Source organism: Pan paniscus, chromosome 11 (assembly GCF_029289425.2).
Source record: "Pan paniscus chromosome 11, NHGRI_mPanPan1-v2.0_pri, whole genome shotgun sequence".
NCBI lineage: Eukaryota > Metazoa > Chordata > Mammalia > Primates > Hominidae > Pan > Pan paniscus.
Window position 1 is genome coordinate 1,576,029 of NC_073260.2, and position 24,768 is coordinate 1,600,796.

The window sequence follows — 24,768 nt, forward strand, 5'->3', positions numbered from 1 at the left end:
GACATGAGAGAGAACACTTCAGAATTCAAAGGCTCAAAATAGTTATCTTCTGAGCAATGTATCTTAAGAACTAAAGGTTATGCACCACCAAGACAAGAGTAAAGTGAAGATATGTGATCCAGCAACTTGATGTGTCTGAGAATACAAACATGCAATTCTATCAGTTTGGGAATGGGTTTATAACAAGTACACAGAAAACAAAAAAATGAATAGGGAGGCAATGATTAGCTCTAAGGAAAACAAACAAAACAAAGTCACTCAAGAAAGGAAAGGCAATCCAGGCAGCTGTGAGTGCCTCCCACAGCAGGACACAGCCTGGAAGCTGCAGCCCCAGGGAACCAGACCCATTGCTCACTCTTCTCTTTGGTTCGCTCCTGGGTGTTCACAGGAGGCAGGGAAGGTGGAGACCAGAAGCCTCCTTGGTGTGAGGTCTACATGGATCCTTCTGTCTTGCTGAACAAGGTGGCTGGCTGGGAGGGAAGCGAACCCTATGGCCTAGGGCACAGGTGAAAGATTATGGCTGTCACAGCTATAGGGGAGGTATCTGGTGTCCAACGGGATACTGCTCAGCACCAAACAACGAGCAGGGCAGCCCCTTCTTCCCCCCAGAGAATTACTTGGCCCAACACATCAAAAATATTGAGGTTGAAAAGTCCTGCACTAGAGAAATCTGAACCCACTGTCAAGAGAGAGAAACATCAACAGAAGCACACTCAGAGATGACTGAAACGTTGTACTACAGACCAGGAATTTCAAGAACGTCAGCGTAAAACGCTAGAAACAAACAGTACCAGAGATAAATGCCTTTGACTGGCTCATAAGTATACTCAACAAGGAAGAACTGGTGAATAATTTTAAAGGCCAACATAAATTATCTAAAACTAAAATGGAAAGAGAAAAAAAGAGGAGGGCATTGAAGAGCTGTGGGACAATGTCAGACAATCTAACGTGTGTACAAGGAATCCCAGAAAGAAAAAAACACAAGACTGAAGAAATAAAGTGGGCCAGGCACAGTGACTCACACCTGTAATCCCAGCACTATGGGAGGCCGAGGCGGGCAGATCACCTGAGCTCAGGAGTTCCACACCAGCCTGGGCAAGATGACAAAACCCTGTCTCTACTAAAAATACAAAAATTAGCCAGGTGTGGTGGTGCAAGTATATAGTCCCAGCTATTTGTGGGGCCAAGGCAGGAGAATTGCTTGAGCCCAGGAGGTTGAGGCTGCACTGTGTCGTGTTCATGCCACTGAACTCCAGCCTGGGTGACAAAGTAAGACCCTGTCTCAAAAAAAGGAAAAGAAAAAGGAAAAGGAAAGAAAAAAAGTGATAGCTGGCTAAGAATTTCTTAAACATAAATAGAGATCAAGTCAAAGATCCAAGAAGCTCAGCGAAACCTAAACAAAATAAATACCAAAAAAGCAAAACAAAACAACAAAACCCACCACACTCAGGCACATCATTTTCAAACTGCTGAAAACCAAAGCAAATATTGGTGGCAGACAGAGAAAAATGACATATAGTATGCAAAGGAACAGAGGCAAGTTCAGCCAATGTCTCATTAGAAACCATGCAGGCCACACTCGAGTAACCTCTTTAAGGGCTGGGGGTGGGGAACTGCCAACCCAGAATTCTATATCCCTGGAAGTAAGTATCTTTGAAAAATTAAGACAAAAGAACTTTTTCAAACAAACAAAAGCTGAGAGAATTCATTATCAGCAGCCTTGTGCTACCAAAAAAAAAGTTACTGGAAAGTCTTTAGATACAATATAATAATACCACAAAGACAGAAATTTGGATACAAAGGAATAAAGATCTCTGGATATGTTTAAGATGAAGGTTAAACTATTCTTATGTTTAATCAAACTAAAAAAAATACTTAAAGCAAAAATAATAGCCAATATACTGTAGAGTTTTAGCATATATAAAATTAAAACGCAGAAACAAGATACAAGACAGGACCTACTGTAAGATTCTTACACTGTATGTTATGTGGTATAATGATTTGTTGGAGGTAGACTGTGATAAATTAAAGATGTGTATTGTACACTCCAGGGAAACCATTCAAAACATTAGAAAAAAGTTCAAATAATAAAGCCAATATTGAAATAAATTGGAATCATAAAAAATTCAAATTCAAAAGAATGCAGAAAAGGCTGGGTGTGGTAGCTCACACCTGTAATCTCAGCACTTTGAGAGGCTGAGGCGGGCAGATCACCTGAGCTCAGGAGTTCGAGAGCAGCCTGGCCAACATGGGGAAACCCCGTCTCTACTAAAAATACAAAAAATTAGCCAGGCGTGGTGGCGCGCATCTGTAATCCCAGCTACTTGGGAGGCTGAGGCAAGAGAATCGCTTGAACCTGGGAGGCAGCGATTGCAGTGAGCCGAGATCCCGCCACTGCACTCCAACCCGGGCAACAAGAGTGAAACTCTGTCTCAGAAAAAAAAAAAAAAAAAAAAACACACAGAAAATGAAGAAAAAAGGAAAACAGATGGTATAAGTGGAAAAACTATTACAATGTTAGCCTGCAATCCAGCTATATTAATACTTACATTAAATGGAGATAATCTAAATATATCAACTTAACAAAGGGACCGTGATGCAGTCATGTCTCACGTAACAACACAGTGTGTTCTGGGAAATGTGTCACTGGGTGATTTTGCTGGTCTGAACATCACAGGCTGTACTTGCATGAGCCTAAATGGTGTCGCCCACTCCACACTCAGGTTATGGTACCCAATGTTGCTCCTGGGCTACAAAGTTGTACAAACATGACTGTACTGAATACTGTAGGCAGCTGTAATACAACAGGAAGTATATGTACATCTAAACATATCTGATCACAAAAAATGTGCACTAAAAATACAAAACAGGTTGAACACCCCAAATCCAAAAATCTGAAATGCAAAATGTTCCAAAATCCAAAATTTCCTGAGGGCCAATATGACGTTCAACAGAAATGTTCATTGAGGCATTTTGAATTTTTTTTTTATTTGAGATGGAGTCTTGCTCTGTCGCCCAGGCTGGAGTGCAGTAGTGAGATCTTGGCACGCTGCAATCTCCACCTCCCGGGTTCAAGAGATTCTCCTGTCTCAGCCTCCCAAGTAGCTCGGATTACAAGCTCCCGCCACCACGCCCATCTAATTTTTGTATTTTTGGTAGAGACTGGATTTCCCCATGTTGGCCGGGCTGGTTTTGAACTCCTGACCTCAAGTGATCCACCCACCTCAGCCTCCCAAAGTGCTGGGATTATAGGCGTGAGCCACCTCACCCTGCTCTCAGATTTTTGAATTTGGGATGCACAACTGGTAAGTATAATGCAAATATTCCAAAATCCAAAATGAAATCCAAAACACTTCTGGTCCCAAGCATTTTGAGTAAGTGATACTCAACCTGTATTGTAACCTTATCAGACCACCTTCATAGATACGGTCCATCAACCTGTATTACAACCTTCACAGCTACAGTCCGTCGTTGGCTGAACACTGTTACGCAGCACGTGACTATGTTAGATAAAAGGGCAAAACCACCAGGCATGGTGGCAGCTCCAATTCCAGCTACTCAAGAGGCTGAGGCAGGAGGGTCGCTTGAGTGCAGGAGTTTGAATCTGCACTGAGCTCTGCCTGCACCGCTGCACTCCAGCCTGGGCAGCAGAGTGGCACATTATCTCTAAAAAATAAAAGTAGGCTGGGCACGGTGGCTCACACTTACAATCCCAGCATTGTGGGAGGCCAAGGCAGGTGGATAGCTTGAGCCCAGAAGTTTGAGACCAGCCTGGGGAACATAGGGAGATAACATCTCTACAAAATAAAAATATTAAAACTTAGCTGGGCGTGGTGTTGCATGCCTGTAGTCCCAGCCACTCGGGAGGCTCAGCTGGGAGAATCACCTGAGCCCCAAAGGTGGAGGCTGCAATGAGAGCCACTGCATTCCAGCCTGGGGATCCAAGTGAGAACCTGTCTCGAAAAATAAAATAAAGCAAAATTTTTCTTTATTAAAAGAGCAAATCCAACTACATGCTGTCTACAAGAAAGCCACTTTAAATTTAAAGACAGAGACAGACTAAAAGCAAAAGTGTAGAAAATGACGTACCGTGCAAACATTAATCAAAAGAAAGCTGAGTAGCTATGTTAATATCAGACAACACAGCCTTTGAAACAAAACAGGTAGTTTTTGTTTTTGTTTTTGTTTTTGTGACGGAGTCTCACTCTGTCGCCCAGGCTGAAGAACAGCAGCACGACTGACGCTCACTGCAACCGTCGCCTCCCAGGCTCAAGCAATTCTCCTGCCTCAGCCTCCCAAGTAGCTGGGACTACAGGCAGGCGCCACCACAAGTGGCTACTTTTTGTATTTTCAGTAGAGATGGTGTTTCCCCATGTTGGCCACGATGGTCTCAAACTCCTGAGCTCAAGTGACCTGCCTGCTTCGGCCTCCCCAAGTGCTGGGATTACAGGCATAAGCCACTGTGCCTGGCCTGAGATATGTCTCTCTATAAAACCATTCCAGTGAACAATGAAGAATAAATGATAAAATCAGCACCATTTTGAAACCTCCAATGAATAAACAACAAATGTAGGTGTTAAGCATCAGCAGCTGCCAATATCAGAGAAAGTGAGACAGCCAGACAACATGGCCCTTCATTTTGGGCTAAACCCTCCCCACACTCAAGAGTACTACAAAGGGCCCAAACTTGTAAGGCTGTTTAATTTTTTTTAAGAGATGGGGTTTCATCATGTTGCCCAGGCTAGTCTTGAACTCCTGGGCTCAAGCAATCCTTCTGCCTCGACCTCCCATTTTACAGACATGAGCTACTGCACCCAGCCTTGGCAGGTTTTGCAAGAAACACAGAGGAACCTGCTGAGTTGCCACCTAAGTGTGGGATTCACAGAATCCAGATTATGGGAGCCTCGAAGCTTCCAACAGCCTGGGTTGTTCAACAGACACATTGAAAGAAAAAGAAGGGACCGAGAACAATATAGAAATTGAAGGACAGATGGGCAGCAGTGCCACAGGGGAAGCTACAAACCTAAACAGTGAAACTGACCCTGGAAGTGGCGTTGTGGGAGTCGGGACAGAGGCTGCTGGGCGGGGCTGCCAGGGAAGAACACAAGCGGGGACAGGCTGGGGGCGGCGGGGGCGGGGGGAGCGGGGCAGTGAGGGGAGTGGGGCGGGGGGGTCAGGCTCCGCTTCTCCACCTTGGCGGTGTTTACCAGAGCTCAGCTGAAGTTGGTTTGTTCAGCCCAATGTTTGTTTTGTATGGTCTTCGGGATCTACGTTTAATTTAATTTAATTTATTATTATTTTGAGGTTTCTATCCAAAAAATAAGTGAGAGCCCAAGGGATCTGTGTTTAATTTTAAACAAAAAAAGCTTACCACACATTGAATACAGAGAAGACCATGAGTTCTTAAGAATGCTAAGGGAGAAAGGGAGGTGGAGAGGGGACAGAGAGAAGCAAAATCAAGCCCTCAGGATACCACTAGAGGTTGTTAGAGCACCCATTCATTACTCTGCAAAGACAAGTAGCTATTTATTCTGCCAATCCCGGCTGAAGCTTGTTTCAGAGGTACGAAACAGCCCTAGCAGATGTGGGGAAGTTCTTCCGTACCAAAGAATTCCAGCCTGTACTTGCAGGAGGAATGACAGAATGGCAAAATCACCATTTTGAAACTTTGAATGAAACAATGGATGCAGGCAGTGGTCACCAAGGACAATACGGCCTTCGGGCGGACAGGCGGCCGCCTCAGAAACCCAGAGCCTTCTCAGCACCGCTCCCAGCACACGAACCTCCACAGCATTCTCGCCAGAATTAAATCATAAAATGAAAATCTTAGGTACGTGAATGTAAACCAAGTCTTTGAATCTAACTTTCAGGCTATAGGAACTAAGGCAAACGACTTAAACAACACAAGACAGTTATGAGCTAAGTCCAGAATCTGGAATCCAGATTCTTTTAGCCAACAGCGTGGCAAATGGGAAGAAGCAGGGGACAGAGAGAATGTTCTGGGTGAAAGAAACACAAAAGACTTAAGAGACATTGCAGCAGATTGATTTAATGAGTGGAACCAGTTTGGATCCAACTAGAAAGAGAGAAAAAAAGTAAAAGGCATTTTGTCAACAGACCTTTGACCATGGACTAGGCACTAAATAATAACAGGAAATTGTTATTTTTGTTACACGTGAAAAGCATTGCTGTTATGTGAGACAATGGTCCACTTTTGATCTTAATAGAAACACACTGTGCTATTCAGTAGTAAAATGGGGTTTGCTTTAAAACAGTAAGTAGTTCAAAACCAAGAAAGAAGGGTGGGAGAGAACACTGGTGACAGAGGAGCCGAGTCGAGGGTTCCAAAGGCTAACTGCGCCCTCACTTGTCACTATGGAAAGTTCTTTTGAAACAAGTGAGGGGCTCTGCAGAGGGGCTGAGTGTGGCAGAACATGCAGCGAGTGACATGAACACTCAGAGGTGGGAAAAGCCGTCACATAGGGAGCCCGCTGGGCACACGTGCCACAGATGAGAGGTGCTGACGCAGATGTCGCCTAGCTGGGATGAGACAAAAGCAACGCCAGTGTCGGAGTCTGAGTAAAGGCACGTGCACCGGAAACGTGGAGATACAGAGAGAAAAGTCACAGGGAAGCACGTGTCACATGGGGATCTGACTCCACTGGATCCTGTTTTAACACCTACGGAGAAGGAGAAGAGGAGGAGAACCAGTGGTTCTCAAAGTGTGGTCCCTGGACCAGAAGCATCAGGAGAAACGGGGAACACTCTAGAAAAGCAAAATCCCAGCCAGGCCAGACCTGCTGAATCAGAAACCCCAGCCACGCCAACAGGCACCAGGGTGAGGGCCATGGGCGAAACTGACTGGCCTGTTCCAGGGCTCTGCCCGCTCCTCCCGGGTGTTGCCCATGCTCCCCAACACAGCGGTCGGGCCTGACCTTTGGAACAAGGCCCCCATTCCTGCCTTCCTCACAGCAGGCCAGTGAGTCTGGAGGCGCCACCTGGCCCCTCTCACGGGCCTCACCTGTATCACCTGGGCGACGGCCGATGCTACACAGGCTGCCGTGAGACCTGGAGGAGCGCCCTACGCAAAAGGCTTGGAATAATGCCCAGCATTGCTACGTGGATGGTTGTCCTGTTCACAGCTCACTTATTTCCACAATGTGCAGCTAAGACGCAATAATCGAGCTGAAGATGGATCCGCTGGCCAATAAGACCAGGAAACTCGTGGAAGCAACAGCCTGACACACCCCTCAGGAAGCAGACGACACTAATGGCCATGTGCTGACTTCGGCCACAGCAAATGCAAGCCCGGGGCAGCCAGACACCTGAGCAGTGTGACTGCATGTGGTGCCTCTCGGCCTGGTGCCAACAAGCCTCCTGCTCGGACCCTCACCATGGCCAGCCATGGTCACGAGGCTCTAAGGGCTGAAAGAAATCTTGTTAAAAAGAACTGGAGAAATTCTCAGAAAACATTAATTCCGTCTGTGCTCTGCCTGATCCCCCCTCCTGTCCCAGAGGCAGCAGAGACGGGACGTGCTGAACCCTCTGAGTCTGTGATCCCCGGTGAAAGGAGGGAGGTGGCCGAGGCCCGGCCCTTGCGGGGCCTGCCCTGCAGGAAACCACAGTTCTGGGCAGTTCTAGACTCACCTTGGTGTGACTATCCTGCCTCAATCTACTCACTTTGTTTATAGCAAGGTAGGAAAAACCTTGACAAAACCATGATCATAAAAAAGAAATACAACAGGCCATTTTCATTCAAAGACTTTGTCTACACAGTCCTCCTTTTTAACAAGCTCTAGACCTGTGTTTCATCATCTGCCGTGATTTCACTGTTGGGATCTGCTCGATTGGTTCTGCGCAGAATCCACTCAGGCTCCCGCCCTGGTCACGCAGCACAACTCACTCGAGGGGCTGTCGGGGCCCCTGCTGGGCTGGGCTTTCTCACTCACTCCTCGTGGCTGCTTTAAATGAAAACAAACGTGCTTACTTCATGGTCCACGCTCTCTGTAGCCATGCACTGGTTGTTGGCCAGCGTGGTGATCTCTCGACTCTTCGGTGTTTCCATCCGGCAGCTGCAGAGAGGCACTTCCTGGAGGCCGTCTGTCTCCAGCACATCTGGACCGTTGGCCAACCCTAACGTCACACAGACACATGTCAGCTCATGCAATCCTGACCTCAAAAGAACATCTAGAAAGTGATCGATTATAGTCTCAACAGTGATCTCACACGCCAGGAAATGAAAGCAATGCGGTTGATTACCCAGCACAAACAGCCCTGCGTGGGGCGGGGATGGCCACCACCTGGGCAACATGAAGGGGTGGCCTGTGCCTCCCCAGCTAACAAACCCCCTGACAGGGTCTCAAGAGGCACCTATTAACCTGTGTTCTCAGGTTCTCAGGACCCAGGACACAAGTTCCAAAGCCAGAGGCTGGTACCTCTGGCAGTAGCTCCTAAATCTTTTGCTTTCAAACAAAAGAGCATTCACTGCCCTTTAAGACCTTGTTTTCCTACTTGGTTTTAGAATGGCAGCCACAAAAAAAAAAAAATCAGTTTGGAAGGTTTTAATAACGGTTCATCTATTATCTAGAATCCCACTCACCTACTACAATAGTCCAAAGAGCCCATTTATTAGGCTGAAAGAGGAAAGCACCAGGAAAAACAAGGAAAGATAAACTAGAGGAGAATTAGAGCTCAAAATGCAGCTGACAATGACGGCATAGTCCATAGGGAAGGCTGCAGCAGGGCCGTGGTCAGGCAGGCGGCCTTGGGCCCGTCCCAGCACAGCCAGGGCTGGTGCCCCCATGCCCTGCCCCAGCCCGGGATGGGAGAGACAGGCAAGGCCAAGGCTGTTGAGCAGCAGGGGCGGGGGTGGAGGGCACCGCCAGGAAGACCCTTAAGCTTGGCAAGTGGCCACAGTGGGTGCCGCTCCCAAAGGAAGCCAGATCGCATTTCACGTTTTCTTTTTTGTTAAACAGTCAAAGCAGAAATAGAAGGTGAATCATTGTCTCAAATACTCACTATTACCTCTCTTAATTAAAAATAATTAACTCTTGGCTGGGCGCGGTGGCTCACGCCTGTAATCCCAGCACTTTGGGAGGCCAAGGCGGGCAGATCACGAGGTCAGGAGATCGAGACCCTCCTGGACAACATGGTGAAACCCCGTCTCTATTAAAAAAAAAAATACAAAAATTAGCTGGGCGTGGGGCATGCGCCTGTAATCCCAGCTACTCAGGAGGCTGAGGCAGGAGAATCACTTGAACCAGGGAGTCGGAGGTTGTAGTGAGCCGAGATTGTGCCACTGCACTCCAGTCTGGCAACAGAGTGAGACTCCGTCTCAAAAAAAAAAAAAATTAACTCTTGTTTTCACATCTAAAAATATAGTGTTAAAGTAAATTAAAATGGAGACCAAGACTAAAGAATCCTTGAACAGACAAAGCCAGTTGAGCCAAGGAGGCCATCTTGACCTTGCCTGATTTGAAAACAACGGATATCTTGGGCTACTTCTGGCAAATGCCTATAGTAAAGAAAAATAAAACTTAAGCTCTACCATTCAGAAGCAACCAACCAATCTCTAGAACTAGGGACTTTCCAGCAGGGACAGAACAAACGAGGAAACTGTGTCATGAACCAGTGGGGTGTTTTCCTGGCTTTACTCCCACGTTCACCCTAAAAATCCTTCCCCTCGTGTTTCCTCAGTGCAGCTCCCAACGTGCTTCTGGTTTGGAGCTGCCTCGTTCATGAATCGCTGCTCAAGGAAACCCTTTAAAAGCTGCACTGTGCCTTAGTGCATCTTTTTATTTTTTCTGAGCCAGAGTCTCGCTCTGTCGCCCAGGCTGGAGTGCAATGGTGCGATCTCGGCTCACTGCAAGCTCTGCCCCGCAGGTTCAAGCCATTCTCCAGCCTCAGCCTCCTGAGTAGCTGGGACTACAGGCACCCGCCACCACGCCTGGCTAATTTTTTGTATTTCAGTAGAGACGGGGTTTCACTGTGTTAGCCAGGATGGTCTCGATCTCCTGACCTTGTGATCTGCCCGCCTCGGCCTCCCAAAGTGCTGGGATTACAGGCCTGAGCCGCCCTGCCAGCCTCTTAGTGCATCTTTTACCAACACCCACGCTGAGTCACCACAGCCGCTTCTGTCTGTCTCTAGCCCATTTGGAATCTGATATTGGTCACGGCCAGGAGAGAATCCAAATCTGTGCAAAGAGCCAAAAAGCACGTGAACGGTCTACGCTGCCATCAAGGACTCTGTGCAGGAGGCACTTCCTAATCATGTGCTGCCCGAGGTCCCAGCCTCGCCTCTGGATCACCCAAATCCCTAAAGACCAGGAAAACGATGAAGTGAAACTTGAATTCGAATCACTACAAGTTTAAAGCTGGGGGGGCCTCTGAGATGATCCTGCTCAGCAACCTGATTTTTAAAAGGAGAAAACACACACAAACCCCACAACGCTGTGAGATAACTGTCCTACCACAGCACTGGCCGACAGCGGCCAAGAGGCTGCAGTGAGATAGGTAAGAACCCAGGGCCTACACGCTTGGATAACAATGCAGTGGCTCAGACACCTCCGTGGAGGTGGAGTGTTTCTGTTCCCGCAGTGGAACTACCAGGGACATCAAACGAAATGATTGAAGCAAGCCTCAAGCAATCAACCTCCGCCAAGCTCTGCCTCTCCCGCCCTAGCCCACGTTGCCATGGTTACCGACTCCTGGCCTCTCCCAGGCTCAGACCCTCTGCCTCCTGTCACTGCTGGGTGACATCGCCATTCAGCCTCAATAAGGCAGGCCCAAGAGCAAGGCAACGGGGAAAGAGACGAATGCATACGGAGAGGACTTCTCATCTTCATATTCTCCTTGGCCCAAGGCTCAAGCCTGGACCCCCTGACCCACAACCAGCGGCATCACCTGCCCCCACTGACCCGCTCAGCACACTCCACAGGCCGATCGCGCCTGTCCCATCTGAGACACACACCACCCAGGTCTCCCAGAGCCCCAGACCCCATCCAGCGCCACTTGACCACTGCCTCCCTCTGGGGTCCCGGGCCACACGGCCAGCACAGTGGGCGCCACCGCCTGTCTCTTCTACGCACTCATGATCTACATCAAGAGCATGACTGAACAGGCCAATCGCTGACTGACCAATCGGCGCTGATCAAACACAGGGAAATCAATTCTGGGAGGCAGTTTACAAAATGTCACACAAGCCGAGGAGCCTCTACTCGCTGCCATTTCTCCTCCGGCTTTGTGTTGGCTCTCGCCCTCTGGCCCTGATGCTCAGCACCATCCTTCCTTTAGAGCTACCTTCCCCCGACCTCACCAGAGACAGCAGGCGCACACTGACAGGTGGAACAGCCTCCATGTGCCAGCTCCCGGTCTCCTGCCACTCAGCACGCCCAAGGCCACCACAGCAGGAGTCGATTTGACAAAATGAAATACCATTTACTCCTTAAAACCAAGTAACTTCCTGAGACCTCCAAATCTAAAAGCAAGTTTAGAGAACTGAAGCACTCAGTGTTATACTCGGAAAGCATGGGGTGACTATGCTAAGGACTTCGTGATACTTGAGGGGGATCTGCTCCATCTGGCGCAAGAAGAGGAAAAAATATCATCGTTTCCATGATGGACTAGGCTAAGATTTCTTTTGTTGTTGTTGCTGTTGTTGTTGTTTTTTGTTTTTTTTTTAATTGAGACGGAGTCTCGCTGTCGCCCAGGCTGGAGTGCAGTGGCGCCATCTCGGTTCATTGCAAGCTCCGCCTCCTGGGTTCACGCCATTCTCCTACCTCAGCCTCCCGAGTAGCTGGGACTACAGGCGCCCGCCACCACGCCCGGCTAACTTTTTGTATTTTTAGTAGTGACAGGGTTTCACCGTGTCAGCCAGGATGGTCTCGATCTCCTGACTTCGTGATCTGCCCACCTCGGCCTCCCAAAGTGCTGGGATTACAGGTGTGAGCCACCGCGCCCAGCCGGACTAGCCTAAGATTTCTATCTTAAGCTAAAGATGTGATTTCCTAGGTGAATTACATAGGTGACTCAAACCTCCCTCAGTGTTCAAAACCCTAAAAAGCTAGCTATTTGTCATTTTTAAATGGCCCGTTAAGCCCCCTGCAGTAGTCTGCAATGCCACACCAGTAAGATCTGTGGGGAATGTAAATAAGATTTTCATTTCCTCCACATCATGCTTCAAATAAATCTTCCCAAATAATCAAATAGGTATTAGCTACTTTTCACTCATATAAGGTTTCTAAGTTGCTTAAAAAGAGAAAAAACTGATAGAAAGTGTGAGAACGGACAACTTCTGGCACAACAACTCCCAACAGAAGCTGCTGATTCACCTGCGATTTAGAGGTACAAAAATACACTAAATACGAATATTCCATTACAGAACGTATGTCAGAACTCTCAGCTCAACACTGACCAGGGACATATTTCAGCCAATCAGAGACACCTTATTCAACAGTACGTCCCCGTGTGTCCTGAGATGCCACCAGGGAGGGCGTCTGGCCGTGGGCAATCCTCCACGGAGCACACCTGACCCACGGAGGGAGACGACCGCCACGCTGGGCCATGCTTGGGCTTTGCCAGTTGACTCTCAGAGGGTTTCCGTAATGTCTCTTTCTTCACTTGAACACCGGGACACAGCAAACGCACCCCATCCTGTCTACACCTCAGCTGGAAGTGATGCAGTTAACCCGATCTTCTACTAGTGTCCACCAAGGGGCATCAGGCTAATACAGAGGAAGGAGCCCAGAAGACAAAGGACCAAGATGGCGCCCGGTCTAAGTTACAACACCACATTCACCTTCTGCTTGTGAAGACAGAATTCCTTTGACTCGGAGATCCAGGGAGTCCAGAGAAACTTCCATGTACCCTGTGCTGTCTCCTGGTGCCGTCTGCTCAGCGCTTCCTGCAGATGACTTATACGACTCAGAACCTAGGCATGAAAGGCACACACATCAGACACCACGCACCCAGGCGGCCGTACCCACCCAGACGCACAGGGCAGCAAGGCTGGGGCCCCAGGAGATGGACTACTTCTAATTAATCCATTCGAAAGCACAAGTTGAAACCCACTATGGTTTAGATCATTCCAGTTTCACTATCATTTTCTCTCCCGCTTATTATTTTGCTAATTCCCCCTTTTAGACATAATATTCATGGGGGAGGAGAGAAGCTGTACAGACAAAAACAAAGGCACCAACATGTCAGTACATCTTTCTCTGTAACTACACCAACTACATAAAAGCTATCAAATGATCAAAGAAACAGATAAAAACATGGTAGTCATATGTTGTAGATTATTTTTAAATAAAACAGAAAAATCTAACGTGCAGATTTGAAAGATCAGATGTAAAGTAGCTAAAGAGATGGCCCAAGGTGCCGTGTTGCAGGCAAATCTGTGTCAGAGAGAAAGCAATGACCTCCCGGGCGTCCTGGCTGACATCCAGGGAGGCTCCCGGAAAGGATCAGTGTTGACTCCAGTAAACACGGGAGGCTCACGACACCCACAGAAGGTGCCAGGGAGCAGGGTGCTGTGAGAAGGACTGGTGTCCCCTGGCTGGCAGCGAGGGCAGTGGGGGGTGCAAACACTTCTGTGGGCTTCCCTGCCCTCAAGGACACACGAGTGGTGGCCAGGCCAGCCTGTCCACACTTCCCAGGAGGGCCGGAGAAAGATATATAAAATTGGGTGTTTGTAATCACAAGGGCATTCACTGAGGAGGCCTATGAAAGTGTGTACCTGTACCAGGTAATATCTAACTCCGGCCAAGGGCAGATGGTCACATTTCACAGCCAAGCTTCTAGGGACTAGTCACCAATCTTATTTCAATGACTGGAAATAAATGAACACTAGCACAGAGAGGTATGGTAACAAGTCTTTTCATTCAAGCCACATGCTCCACCTAGATCTTAGACAGACAGGAAAAGCCAACCACCTTTGAGAAATCACCATCATCAACTTGAAGAACAGGAGTACACTTTGTATAGTTTTAAACGAAAAGAAGATTTAAATAAAAAATTCATAAAGAAATAAAATTCAAACTCCTCTGTGAATATTTAAAAGCACACATTTTGCACATTACAGCCAAGATGACAAAGATGAAATCTCTACCCCAAAAACAACTTTTAGTCTTGGCTCTAAAATGCTTTTGTTGGCCAACAGTAAAAGCCACATCTGGTGTTATGATCTGAATCAATAAACTGAGGTGAAGAGAAACATAACTGAAGCACCACACGCAGCTCCCGGGGGGCTCACACGTCCTCCACCCTCAAACGCCAGGAGCCTCCATGGTGACTGCCTCACGCCCCAGGTCTCCCGCAACCCTCTCTTTTCAGGGGATGACGCCTCCCCAACATCCAGTTAACAGAGGTACTCTACACTGGGGAATCTAGATTAGCCAAAATCACTGTGAATAAGAACAAAGTGCTGCCACTCGGTGACACTGGTATAAGGATAAACAAATAAATAAATGAAACAGACCAGAATGTCCAGGAACAGCCCACACACTGAATGTCAACAGGGGGAGAAAAATCAACTCAAGCAGCAGTGCCTATGGCAGCTGCACACCCACTGCCAAGAAGGGGCCTGCGCCACAGCTCACTCAAACATCAGTGCAAAATGAACCGACAGGCAAGCGCGGAGCCTGCAATGCCAAGAAGAAAACAAGGGACAAAACATCTGTGACCTGGGTCTGTCAAAGATTTCTTACAGCACAGAAGCATGAACCCCCCAAGTAAAATAATTCGTAACTTGGACTTCAAGAAAACCTTAAAAACGTTTGCTCTTCTAAATATAGCATTAGGAAAATGAAAAGGCAGGTCAGAGACTAGGTACAAATACATGCAAAACATCCACCTGATAAAAGACTTGTCTCCAGAATATGTTAAAAACTCTTTTAACCCAATGAGAAGAAAAACAACCAGATTTTAAAAGTGAGCAAAAGATGTGAACAGACACGTTTCAAAAAAACTAAATGAAGGCTAAAATGTACAATCTCATTACTCATTAGGTAACGGCATTGAAACTACAGTAAAACACCACTGCACACCCACAGATCCACTGGAATTAAAAAGACTAACCCTAACAAGTGCTGGCGTGGACAGAGGGGAACTGGAATGCTTGTGTGTTGTGCGGACCTAAAACAGGACCAGTGCTTGGAAAACAGCTTGGCAGCTTCCTGAAGAGCTGAACACACACCACTCTACTCAGCCATTCCACTCCCAGATACCTAACCAAGATCTAGGGAAGCACCTGTTCAAAAAAGACTTGCACACAAATGTTCACGGCCACTTAATTTCTAGCAGCCAAGGCTGGAAAGAGCCCAAAGCCCATGGACGGATGAATGGACAGATAGACTGTGGGGCAGCCACACAATGGGACACTTCTCAGCAATGGACAGAAACAAACTCCTGGCCATTCGACAGCCTGGCAACTCAAAACAATTATACTCAGAGAAGCCAGATGAAAAACAACCACACAGTTCCATCTATATAAAATTCTACAGAACACTAACCAATACACAGAAACAGAGCAGACCAGGGGCTGCCTGGGAGCAGGGAAGGGAGGCAGGGAAGGGGCCAGGTTATCAAAGGGCAGGAGGGACCCGGGGTGACAGAGGAGCTCATGGCACTGATCATCTGACTGTAGTGATGGATTCAAGGTCATAAGCACGTTAAAACTTGTCAAATTGTGTAATTTATTTCTGTGCATTTTATTGTACGCCAGGTGCACCTCGGTTAAGCTGGAAACAAAAACGGCCCTTGGCACCCTAAACCTGCTGCATCCCTTCTGGGTTTGAGGAGATTTCCTTCCTGCATTCACGTTGTGATTCACAAAGCTGCTCTGGAACAGGGGACTCTGACCGAGGCACAGGTGCCTCACTGAGGGGCCGGTTCCTGCACACAACGTGGGAGCTGCCCATGCAGGCCACAGGTTCCAGTCACCCATGCGGGCAGCAAATGATTCACCTCGGTTCAACATTCAACAATGAAGTTGGGGCCGGGCGCGGTGGCTCACACCTGTAATCCCAGCACTTTGGGAGGCCAAAACGGGCAGATCGCTTGAGCTCAGGAGTTCGAGACCAGCCTGGCCAACATAGCAAAACCCCATCTCTACCAAAAAAACACAAAAAAATAAGCTGGGCATGATGGCACACGCCTATAGTCCCAGCTTCTTGGGGAGATGAGGTAGGATGATCGCCTGAGCCCAGAAGGTGGAAGCTGCAGTGAGCTGAGATCGTGCCACTGCACTCCAGCCTGGGTAACAGAACCAGATCCTGTCTCAAAAAAAAAAAATTAAATTAAAAACAACAACAGTGAAGTCAACGTCCACTACATTGGCCAGAAGGAAACTACTTTAGAATCACTTGAGTTTCTCTAACAAAGTCATTTCAAACATTTTTTTTAAACAGTGATGCCCTCTTTTCTAATGAAATCCTACGCACCCCAACCCCAGGTGGGCCTCCTGGCACCATCCCCTCCCAGGCAGTCCCCGTGATGGCTCACACCCCCACGGCATTTACCGAGGGCACCGCTGGGCTTCTTTCTACTTCTCCGCCTCCTTTTCCTGGCTGGCTTGATCCAGGGACTGTCGGTCTTTCCTTTCCTCTTGAGAAATTTCTTCTTAATGCTGGATTCCGAACTCTGGAGAACCAAACGGGCAGGCATATAAACCACTAAGCACAGGAAGCTACGGAAGGCAAGAGCACTACAAGTGTTTTCTTGCAAAACAGAACACTGGCTATGTCTTGATCTTCAATTAAACGGTGAACTTAACTTGTAGACATTTTCCTGGGTCACACGCTTAAAGGCACCCTGCGCTTTTCCCTAACTCTCTCTCTCAGCTCAGTCCCTTTAGAGATAAAACAAAACAAAAGCAGAAAGTGAAATGTATCCATCTTATTTGAGTTTGGCATAAAAGAATAAATAAATTGGAAAGAATAAATAAATTGGAAAGTTCTACTCAGGAACTAAATAAGCTCAGGAAAAGGGTCCGTTCATCTCGCTCACAAGAAAAGGGACAATCAACGCTCGGCTTGCTTCAGAATCTACCCACATGAATGATCTACACAGAGAACAAGGACAGAGGTTGTAATTAACTTATAATATTTCAAGATATGTTTTAAGCATCTGCTTCTAAAATCCGGATGCGGCAAGGGCATCCATGCCACATGTCACACGCGGATGCACAGCAGGCGCCCCCACCCCTCCACAGGAGGCCACGTGCAGGCCACAGTGGGCGGGGGACATTTAAGGTAGGCACAGCAGCAGCACGTGGGCCTCGCTGACCAACTGAACATGTCCCTGCACAAGGCCTGTTGCTGGGCAGCCTTCTTCCTGAGTTGGGTCCCACGTGAGGACGGTACCGGGAGCCCTGTCTGCAGCACACACAGCCCCGGCTCCCCTGTGGCTCCCCGCACGGCAAAACTTTTGGGAAGAATTTCAGCAAGCGCCACACCCAAAGCTGCTGCTGCTGGAAATCTAGCTGCCCCTCTGCCACCCAAAGACAGACCCCTTCATCGCCAAACACCACGGCCCCCGTGTCCTCCTCCCACTCGCTGCTCGGCCCCTGTGTCCTCCTCCCACTCGCTGGTGTAATGAGCCCACACCGTGAGCCACTTCTCCTGTTTCAGAGCATTTCCCAATTCATGTGACCCAAACTTGCCGAGCTTTCCCCCCACGGCACAGACAGCTCCTCCTCAGACGCAGGAGCCAACTTCTCCTCCCCTGTGGAACCCTCACAGGCTGGGGGCTTCCTGAGGCTCCATCCTGGGGACTTGCTGCTCTTACCCATTTCCAACCCCCAATTTCCGCAGACCAGGGTGCACAATTCCGATCTGGACCCTCCTCAAGGAATAACAGGCTTCAGTAGGGACGGAGCAGAACCCCTCTTCCCTCCTGTCCTCACCACCAGAAAGTTCTGTCCATTCTACCTGGAAACCCTCAAATCCAGCCCTTCCTTCTCGCATATCAGCCGATGCAGCGGAATCCCAAACAGCTGTCCTTGCTGCCGGCTCCCGCCACACCCTTTCCCTCTGCCGTTCTACCTGGAAACCTTCAAATCCAGCCCTTACTTCTCGCACATCAGCCGATGCAGCGGAATCCCAAACAGCTGTCCTTGCTGCCGGCTCCCACCACACCCTTTCCCTCTGAGAACCTCCACAGGCCACTCAACTCCACCCCACCCAGCACACAGCCGGGGCAGCCCCGTGCCAGGCCCAGCCCTGCGCTGCAACTCTGCACAGTGTCTTTCTCATGAGGCTTCGCCAGGGACAAGACCCATCTGCGGCCATCACCATGACCAGCTCCAAGCACATGGGTGAGCGCTCAGGCAACAAGGGTTGGGTAAAGGACTGAAGGACGCTGGTGTCTTTGCATCTCCTCTACGTCAGCACAGACGCAGGAGGAGGCGCTGGGCATTACCAGGTCAGACTCGTCACCGCCTTCCTCCTCCTCCCCGGTGTCCACGGACTCCTGCTCCTCCTCGGACTCCCCGTCCATCTGATCAGCCACACAGTCGAAGCGGGAACCCAAACAGAAAACAGAAACCAATTACATCCTTTAGTGGCAGATGACGGATCCAAAGCAAACCTCGAAACGGGCACTGGCCGCACACGCCGGAGACGCTCGCGGGGCGGGGGCGCCGCCGGCCTGCTCCAGCCCTGGCTGGTGTGTGGGGTGACCGAGTGCTGGTCCAGGCAGGGCCAGAGACACACTCTGAGCTTCCACTCTGCTCCCCGGTCCTGTCTCCACATCGGGACCAGAGAGTGGCTGCCCTGGTGCGGACTGAGGCAAGAGCTCACCCGCTGGGTGCTGTATCAGTGAGGGTTCAGGTACTCAATGTATCTTATGAATGGGATAATTCAATAAACACATCACAAAACACACAGAACAATCATAAAAAGATTTTCAGAGGCCACAAAACAATACACAGTGTGAGACCTACCCCCACACACCCATGATCCCAGTCCAATCCTCGGAGCCACCACAGCTAAGCTGCCCACGCCTCCTTCCAGTGAACATCCAGGCAGACGTGGGCCCACAGACGACAGTGCATTTCTAGTCTGCACAGATGGCAGGACACTCAACAGTTCTGTGAATATTATTTTCTTCTAATTAAAAATATGTTCTGGAATTCTTTCCACACCAGAACAGACACATCTTATTTTTTCTGCTGTATTTATCTTTTCTATAAGCACAGGCAATACACAAATAGACGTTCAGTGCAAAAGACACTGAAACATACGTGAGTCTCCGTCCGCCCTGTACCCGGCGCTCCCTGAGGCGGCATGGGGCTGCCCTTGCTGCGCTATTCCACTATTCTCTGCATTTCCCAGTGGACAGGCACCCATGCGACTTCACATCAAGGGTGTACTCTGCGGGCTCGATGGCTCACGCTTGTAATCCCAATGCTCTGGGAGGCCTAGGCGAGTGGATTGCTTGAGGCCAGAAGTTCAAGACCAGCCTGGGCAACACAGCGAGACCCCTGTTTTTCCTGTCAAGTTTTTAAAGCTCCATTTCTGATATCTCTTATCACATAAAACTTTTGAATTTTATCTGAACAAGTCAAAGGTGTCCATCTTTTCCTTCATGGCTTCCAGGTTTGTGTCTTACACTAGAAGAACGTCCTCATTTGAGATTGGAAAAAACAGCTTCCAATATTTTTACCCATAGTTCAATATTTTATATTGACACTTTAAATCTTCTGGAATTCGTTTTTTAAAATAATAGCCACAGTAAGATATGTTTCACCTACTCTAAAACCGACCCTGCAAAGTGTACGGTTCAGTGGTTTTTCATATATTCTGAGTTGTGCAGCAAGCACCACTGTCAGACTCTAGAATGGAGCTCACATTTGTTACGTGCCCTGACACAAGTGCAGGCTGCCTTTTCCCAAAGTATTAGTCAACTGGCCCAACCATAGTTATTAAAAAGTTCATGACCCCTTGACCACTGATTTAATACCCCAGTCTTACAATCGACCTTTATACATGTCACAGGCTCCCTGTCCCACTCATTAACCGCCTCAGCGCTCCTGAGTAAGCGTCCCCTCCGGCAGCCGCGCCCCCTCCGGCAGCCGCGTCCCGAGCTCCGGTGTCCCCCACTGTGCACAGTCCCCACCACTACTCCAGAGGGTCTCCACCTCCACCCTCACTTCAGAACCGGCAGTTACACAAAAGTCCTGCTAGGATCTTGATGGGAGCTGTTCTGAATTTAGAGGCAAACATGGAGAAAATAAAACAATGGATCTTGTCACTGAGGCAAATCATAAGTCTCTCTAGGAACTTAATTTTTAAACTCTTTCACCAGTTTTATAGTTTTCCTCCACATTAACAAGGAACACTCTTTTTTTTGTTGTTAAGTTTATTTCTAGGTACTCTGGTGATATTAAGAAATTACAACTAACTTTTTAGGTCTGATATTGTGGTTTGTCTTTCAAAGAGTCCTTATCTTTTAAAGATCCCTACTGAAATATCTGCTCCAAGACAACCCACGTGTGGAGAACGAGGCCAAATGCTGGAGACTGCTCACTGTCCTCTGTGTGTTTGTGCAGCTTGAAATTTTCTACAGAGAAAATCTTTAAAAATATCTCTAGACATTTATTGATTTTACTGATAATGCTGACACTACATTTTCTAATTGGTTATTGCAGCTATACAGGAAAATAACTGGTCTTATGTCTTGATCATATGTAAGGTCAGCTTAGGAGCTGTAATAGGTTTTGAGCTGATTTTGCTAGATGTTTCAGATGGATGAGTATATTTTCAGCAAACTCTTCTCTCTTGTCTTTTAAAATATTAATGTTTATTTCCGGTTCTTCTCTTACAGAATCAGCAGGAACAGTCAGTGCTGCCGCATTCGTGTCAGAGGTGAAAGCAGCAGCCTCTCCTCCCTTGCTTCACGACTGACCATCGAAATGTTCTAACCCTTCTGTAAGCATTCCGACACTTCAGTCGGCTTTGACAGGAGTTTTCATGTCACTGGACAGGTTTCTTATTTCAAAAACAAGACAAGGCAATGAAACCACCAATTAACAGCAGACTAACACCACAGCTAACTCCACTTCCTTCCAAAACTCTGGCAAAGCGACTTTTAAGGAAGGAACAAGAGCTTCTTTATAAGAGGCTGCTTGATCACTGTGCATAAGACAGCTGTAAGGAATCAAGTGGAAGCTGAAAACCCAAGGAGATTAGAAAGAGAAGGGGTAACCACTGACATCAGAATTAAGAAGAGGCTGGGTGCCATGGGTCATACCTAGAATCCCAGCACTTTGGGAAGCCAAGGCAGGTTGATCACGTGAGCCCAGAAGTTCAAGATAAGCCTGGGCAACATAGTGAGAGGCTGTCAACTGAGAGAACCTCATCTCTACAAAAAAATTAATTAAAAAAAAATTAGCTGGACATGGTGGCGCATGCCTGTGGTCCTAGCTACTTTGGAGGCTGAGGTGGGAGATCACTTGAGCCCAGGAGGTGAAGACTACAATAAACTATGATTTGCCACTGCACTCACTCCAGCCTGCACAACAGAGCAAGACACACACACACACAAATAATAAAGTAAATAGGGAACTTGGAGTCTGCTGCAGGTGAACTGAGAAGGCTGACACCCAAGTGAAACAGGAAAAGAGAAGCCAGGAGCAGGCCAGGAGCTTCCCACATCTGTCCTGGGGGTGGGTAGCAGGTCAGGAGCAGGCCAGGAGCTTCCCACATCTGTCCTGGGGGTGGGTAGCAGGCCACAGACCAAAAGTTGCCTGTCCCCCACCCAGCAGGACACAACTCTGGACACCAGGCTCACTAACAGATTCAGGCTAAGAGGGGAGAGGGTCCAGCTCTCCCTTCACCAGCACCCAGAGTGGCTGCCGCACCAGCTGTCAAGCAACAGGTTCTGGCAAGTGGCTTCTGAGCAGAATGGCTAAACCGGGTACTGTTTCAGTGAAAAGGCAGGCCACATGCAGAAGAAGGAATCATGTCGACTACACAACAAGGGCTTGTTTCCAGGCCAAAGAACCCCTACAAAACATGTTTCAAAAAGGACAAACAGCCCAGTAGATAAATGTTTGGGATGTGAATAGGCACTTCACAAAAGGCATCCAAATGGCAAAGTAAGTATGTGAAAAAGTATTCAACCTTCTCATAAATCATGAAAATGCAAATTAAACTGAAAACGTAATGCCACTATCTGCTCGTTGGAGTGGCAGCACCGAGTGTGGCCGGCACAGCAGAGGGGATGCTCCGAGGCGGTGGGGAAGAAGGCAACCTGAGCAGCCACCGTGGGGAGCCGCATGGCAGAGTCCATGGAGGCCAGCACAAGGCATGGCGGTTCCGTTCCCAGTGGGTACCTGGGGCAACACCTGTATGAGGGTGCTGGCAGCAACCTCCTCCAGGACGGCCCCACTGGAACCACCCACAGGCCATCCACAGTGGGACGGACACAGACACGAGAGCAGCCATACAGAGGAACTTGTATGGTCGCCTCCCTGGCCTGAGGCCCCGCACACTCCGAAATAGCACCAAGAACCATAAAGAACGTTTGTTAATACAAGTATCTATTAACATGTACTGTAGTAGAAATTTAAGCTGAGACATGTTCAAACTACAAGGACACAGTGTCAGCCACCACAGCAAGGCCGCCATCACATGTAATTCCATGAATGATAGTGAAAAAGGCACCCAACATCTGAGCATTAGTATGATAACAGTTTTGATCTGCAGACTCTCCGAACAGGTCTCAGAATGCCCCCACCCAGACCACTTTGAAAACTACTATTCCAAAACAATGAAAATTAACTAATAATATAAATAAATCCCAGAAACACAATGTTGAGTAAAATAAGCCACACTCAAAGAAAAAAAAGAAAGAATGCATTCTGTGTAATTCCATTTATAGAAAGAACGAAATCAAACATGACCATCCTACAGGGTTAGCACTTCAAACACGACCATCCTACAGGGTTAGCACTTCAAACACGACCATCCTACAGGGTTAGCACTTCAAACACGACCATCCTACAGGGGTAGCACTCAGGAGAGGGGTTACTTTTGGGGATGGGAGGTCAGTGGGCTTCTGCAGTGCCACCAGAATTCAAGGCTTTGATCTGGGTGGTGGCCACACAGGTACGTCATTCTTCCATCATTACTCAACTGTACCATTGTCATACATGCAATCACAATGTAATCCCCCCAAATTCAGAAAACAGAAAGCTGACTGAACTTTATAAAATGCCTTTTTTAAAAACACATATACGCTGTGTAGTTTTTCTCATTTATTCTGTTAACCTAGTAAATCCTGGTCTTTAAATAATCTATTTCTAGTAATGAATCACTCTCATCCTGGGGTAAGCCCTACTTCCTTACAATCATTATTTTAATATGTCATTGCATTTGATTCATAGTTTATTTAGGAGGCCGGGCGCAGTGGCTCACGCCTGTAATCCCAACACTTTGGGAGGCCGAGGCAGGTCGATTACTTGAGGTCAGGAGTTCAAGACCAGCCTGGCCAACATGGTGAAACCTCGTCTCTACTAAAAATACAAAAATTAGCTGGGTGTGGTGGTGGGTGCCTATAATCCCAGCTACTCGGGAGGCTGAGGCAGGAGAATTGCTTGAACCTGGGAGGCAGAGGTTGCAGTGAGCCGAGATCGCACCATTGCACTCCACCCTGGGTGACAGCGCCAGACTCAGTCTCAAAAAAAAAAATGTATTTAGGACTTTTGTATTTAGGATTTAGGTGACTTCAGCCTATATTTTAGTCTCAGAATGGGCTAGCGTACTTTTCCTATCCTTCTCTATTCTCTGGAGCCACTTACGTAACGAAACTATCACTGTTGATTGTCAGTGCCCATCTAGTTAAGGCTGTTCCTGCTATCTTGTTCTGTTTTACACTGACCACATTTTCTTCTTGGCTTTGCTTTTGTTTCTTGATTCTTTTCTTGCCTTGACAGTCATTTAATGTTTTACTTTATGACAAATACCTAGAGTTATTCAGTGTCCAGTTCCTCTAGAAGATGAGAACCTCAATCGAAAGAGAGAATCGAGAAATAGACTGAAATTAATATCCCATATGGTACATGATAAACGTGGTGTTGTAAATGAGAAGGGAAGAAATGTCGGTCAGTAAGTGGAGCTGAAACCTAAGCATTTTAAGGGAAGCCCTGGGACCCTTACCTCACATTTTCTTTTAAAAGCTTTATTGAGATATAATTAATATGTCATAAACTTCCCCCATTCTGAGCAGCCCTACCTGATATTTTAATTCTATATGAATCAAATATTTATATACAAGAATGAAATAAAAGAAGTATTAGAAGATAGCATACATCAATTCATTCAAAATCAACAGTGAGAAAGGTTTTTATCATAATTAGAACACAGAACTCAGAAATCATAAAGAAACTGATTAGTACCTGGGAGTTCTGACACTACAGACAAGGTCAAAAGACAAAATCGGCTGGGCGTGGTGGCTCACGCCTGTAATCCCAGCACTTTTGGAAGCTGAGGTGGAAGGTTCACTTAAGCCCAGGAGTTCAACCAGCCTGGGCAACACAGTGGGATCCTGTCTCTACAAAAAATAAAAAAAATCAGCTGGACATGGTGGCACGTGCCTGTAGCCCCAGCTACTCAGGAAGCTGAGGCAGGAGGATCGCTTCAGCCCAGGAGTTCAAGGTTGCACTGAGCGTGATCACGCCACTGCACTCCAGCCTGGGCAACAGAGTGAGACCCTGTCCCCAAAAAATAAAAAACAAAACAAAAAACCCAAAATCCACCTGGGGAAAAAACC

General features: G+C 47.7%; 1 protein-coding gene across 23 annotated transcripts in view; it reads right to left on the reverse strand.

The window, feature by feature from the left end:
• EHMT1 (euchromatic histone lysine methyltransferase 1) overlaps positions 1–24,768 on the reverse strand; it is a 226,910-nt gene that overhangs the window by 67,487 nt on the left and 134,655 nt on the right. For 14 of the 23 annotated variants that reach the window (XM_034929673.3, XM_034929675.2, XM_034929672.2 and 11 more), the window contains 4 exons: positions 18,415–18,492; positions 16,515–16,635; positions 12,797–12,928; positions 7,988–8,133 (listed from right to left, as the gene is read on the reverse strand). In XM_034929673.3, the coding sequence (XP_034785564.2) occupies positions 7,988–8,133; positions 12,797–12,928; positions 16,515–16,635; positions 18,415–18,492 (477 nt within the window). The remainder of the gene's footprint in view (positions 1–7,987; positions 8,134–12,796; positions 12,929–16,514; positions 16,636–18,414; positions 18,493–24,768) is intronic. The other 9 variants (XM_055117390.1, XM_055117388.1, XM_055117400.1 and 6 more) reach the window with 1 other exon arrangement.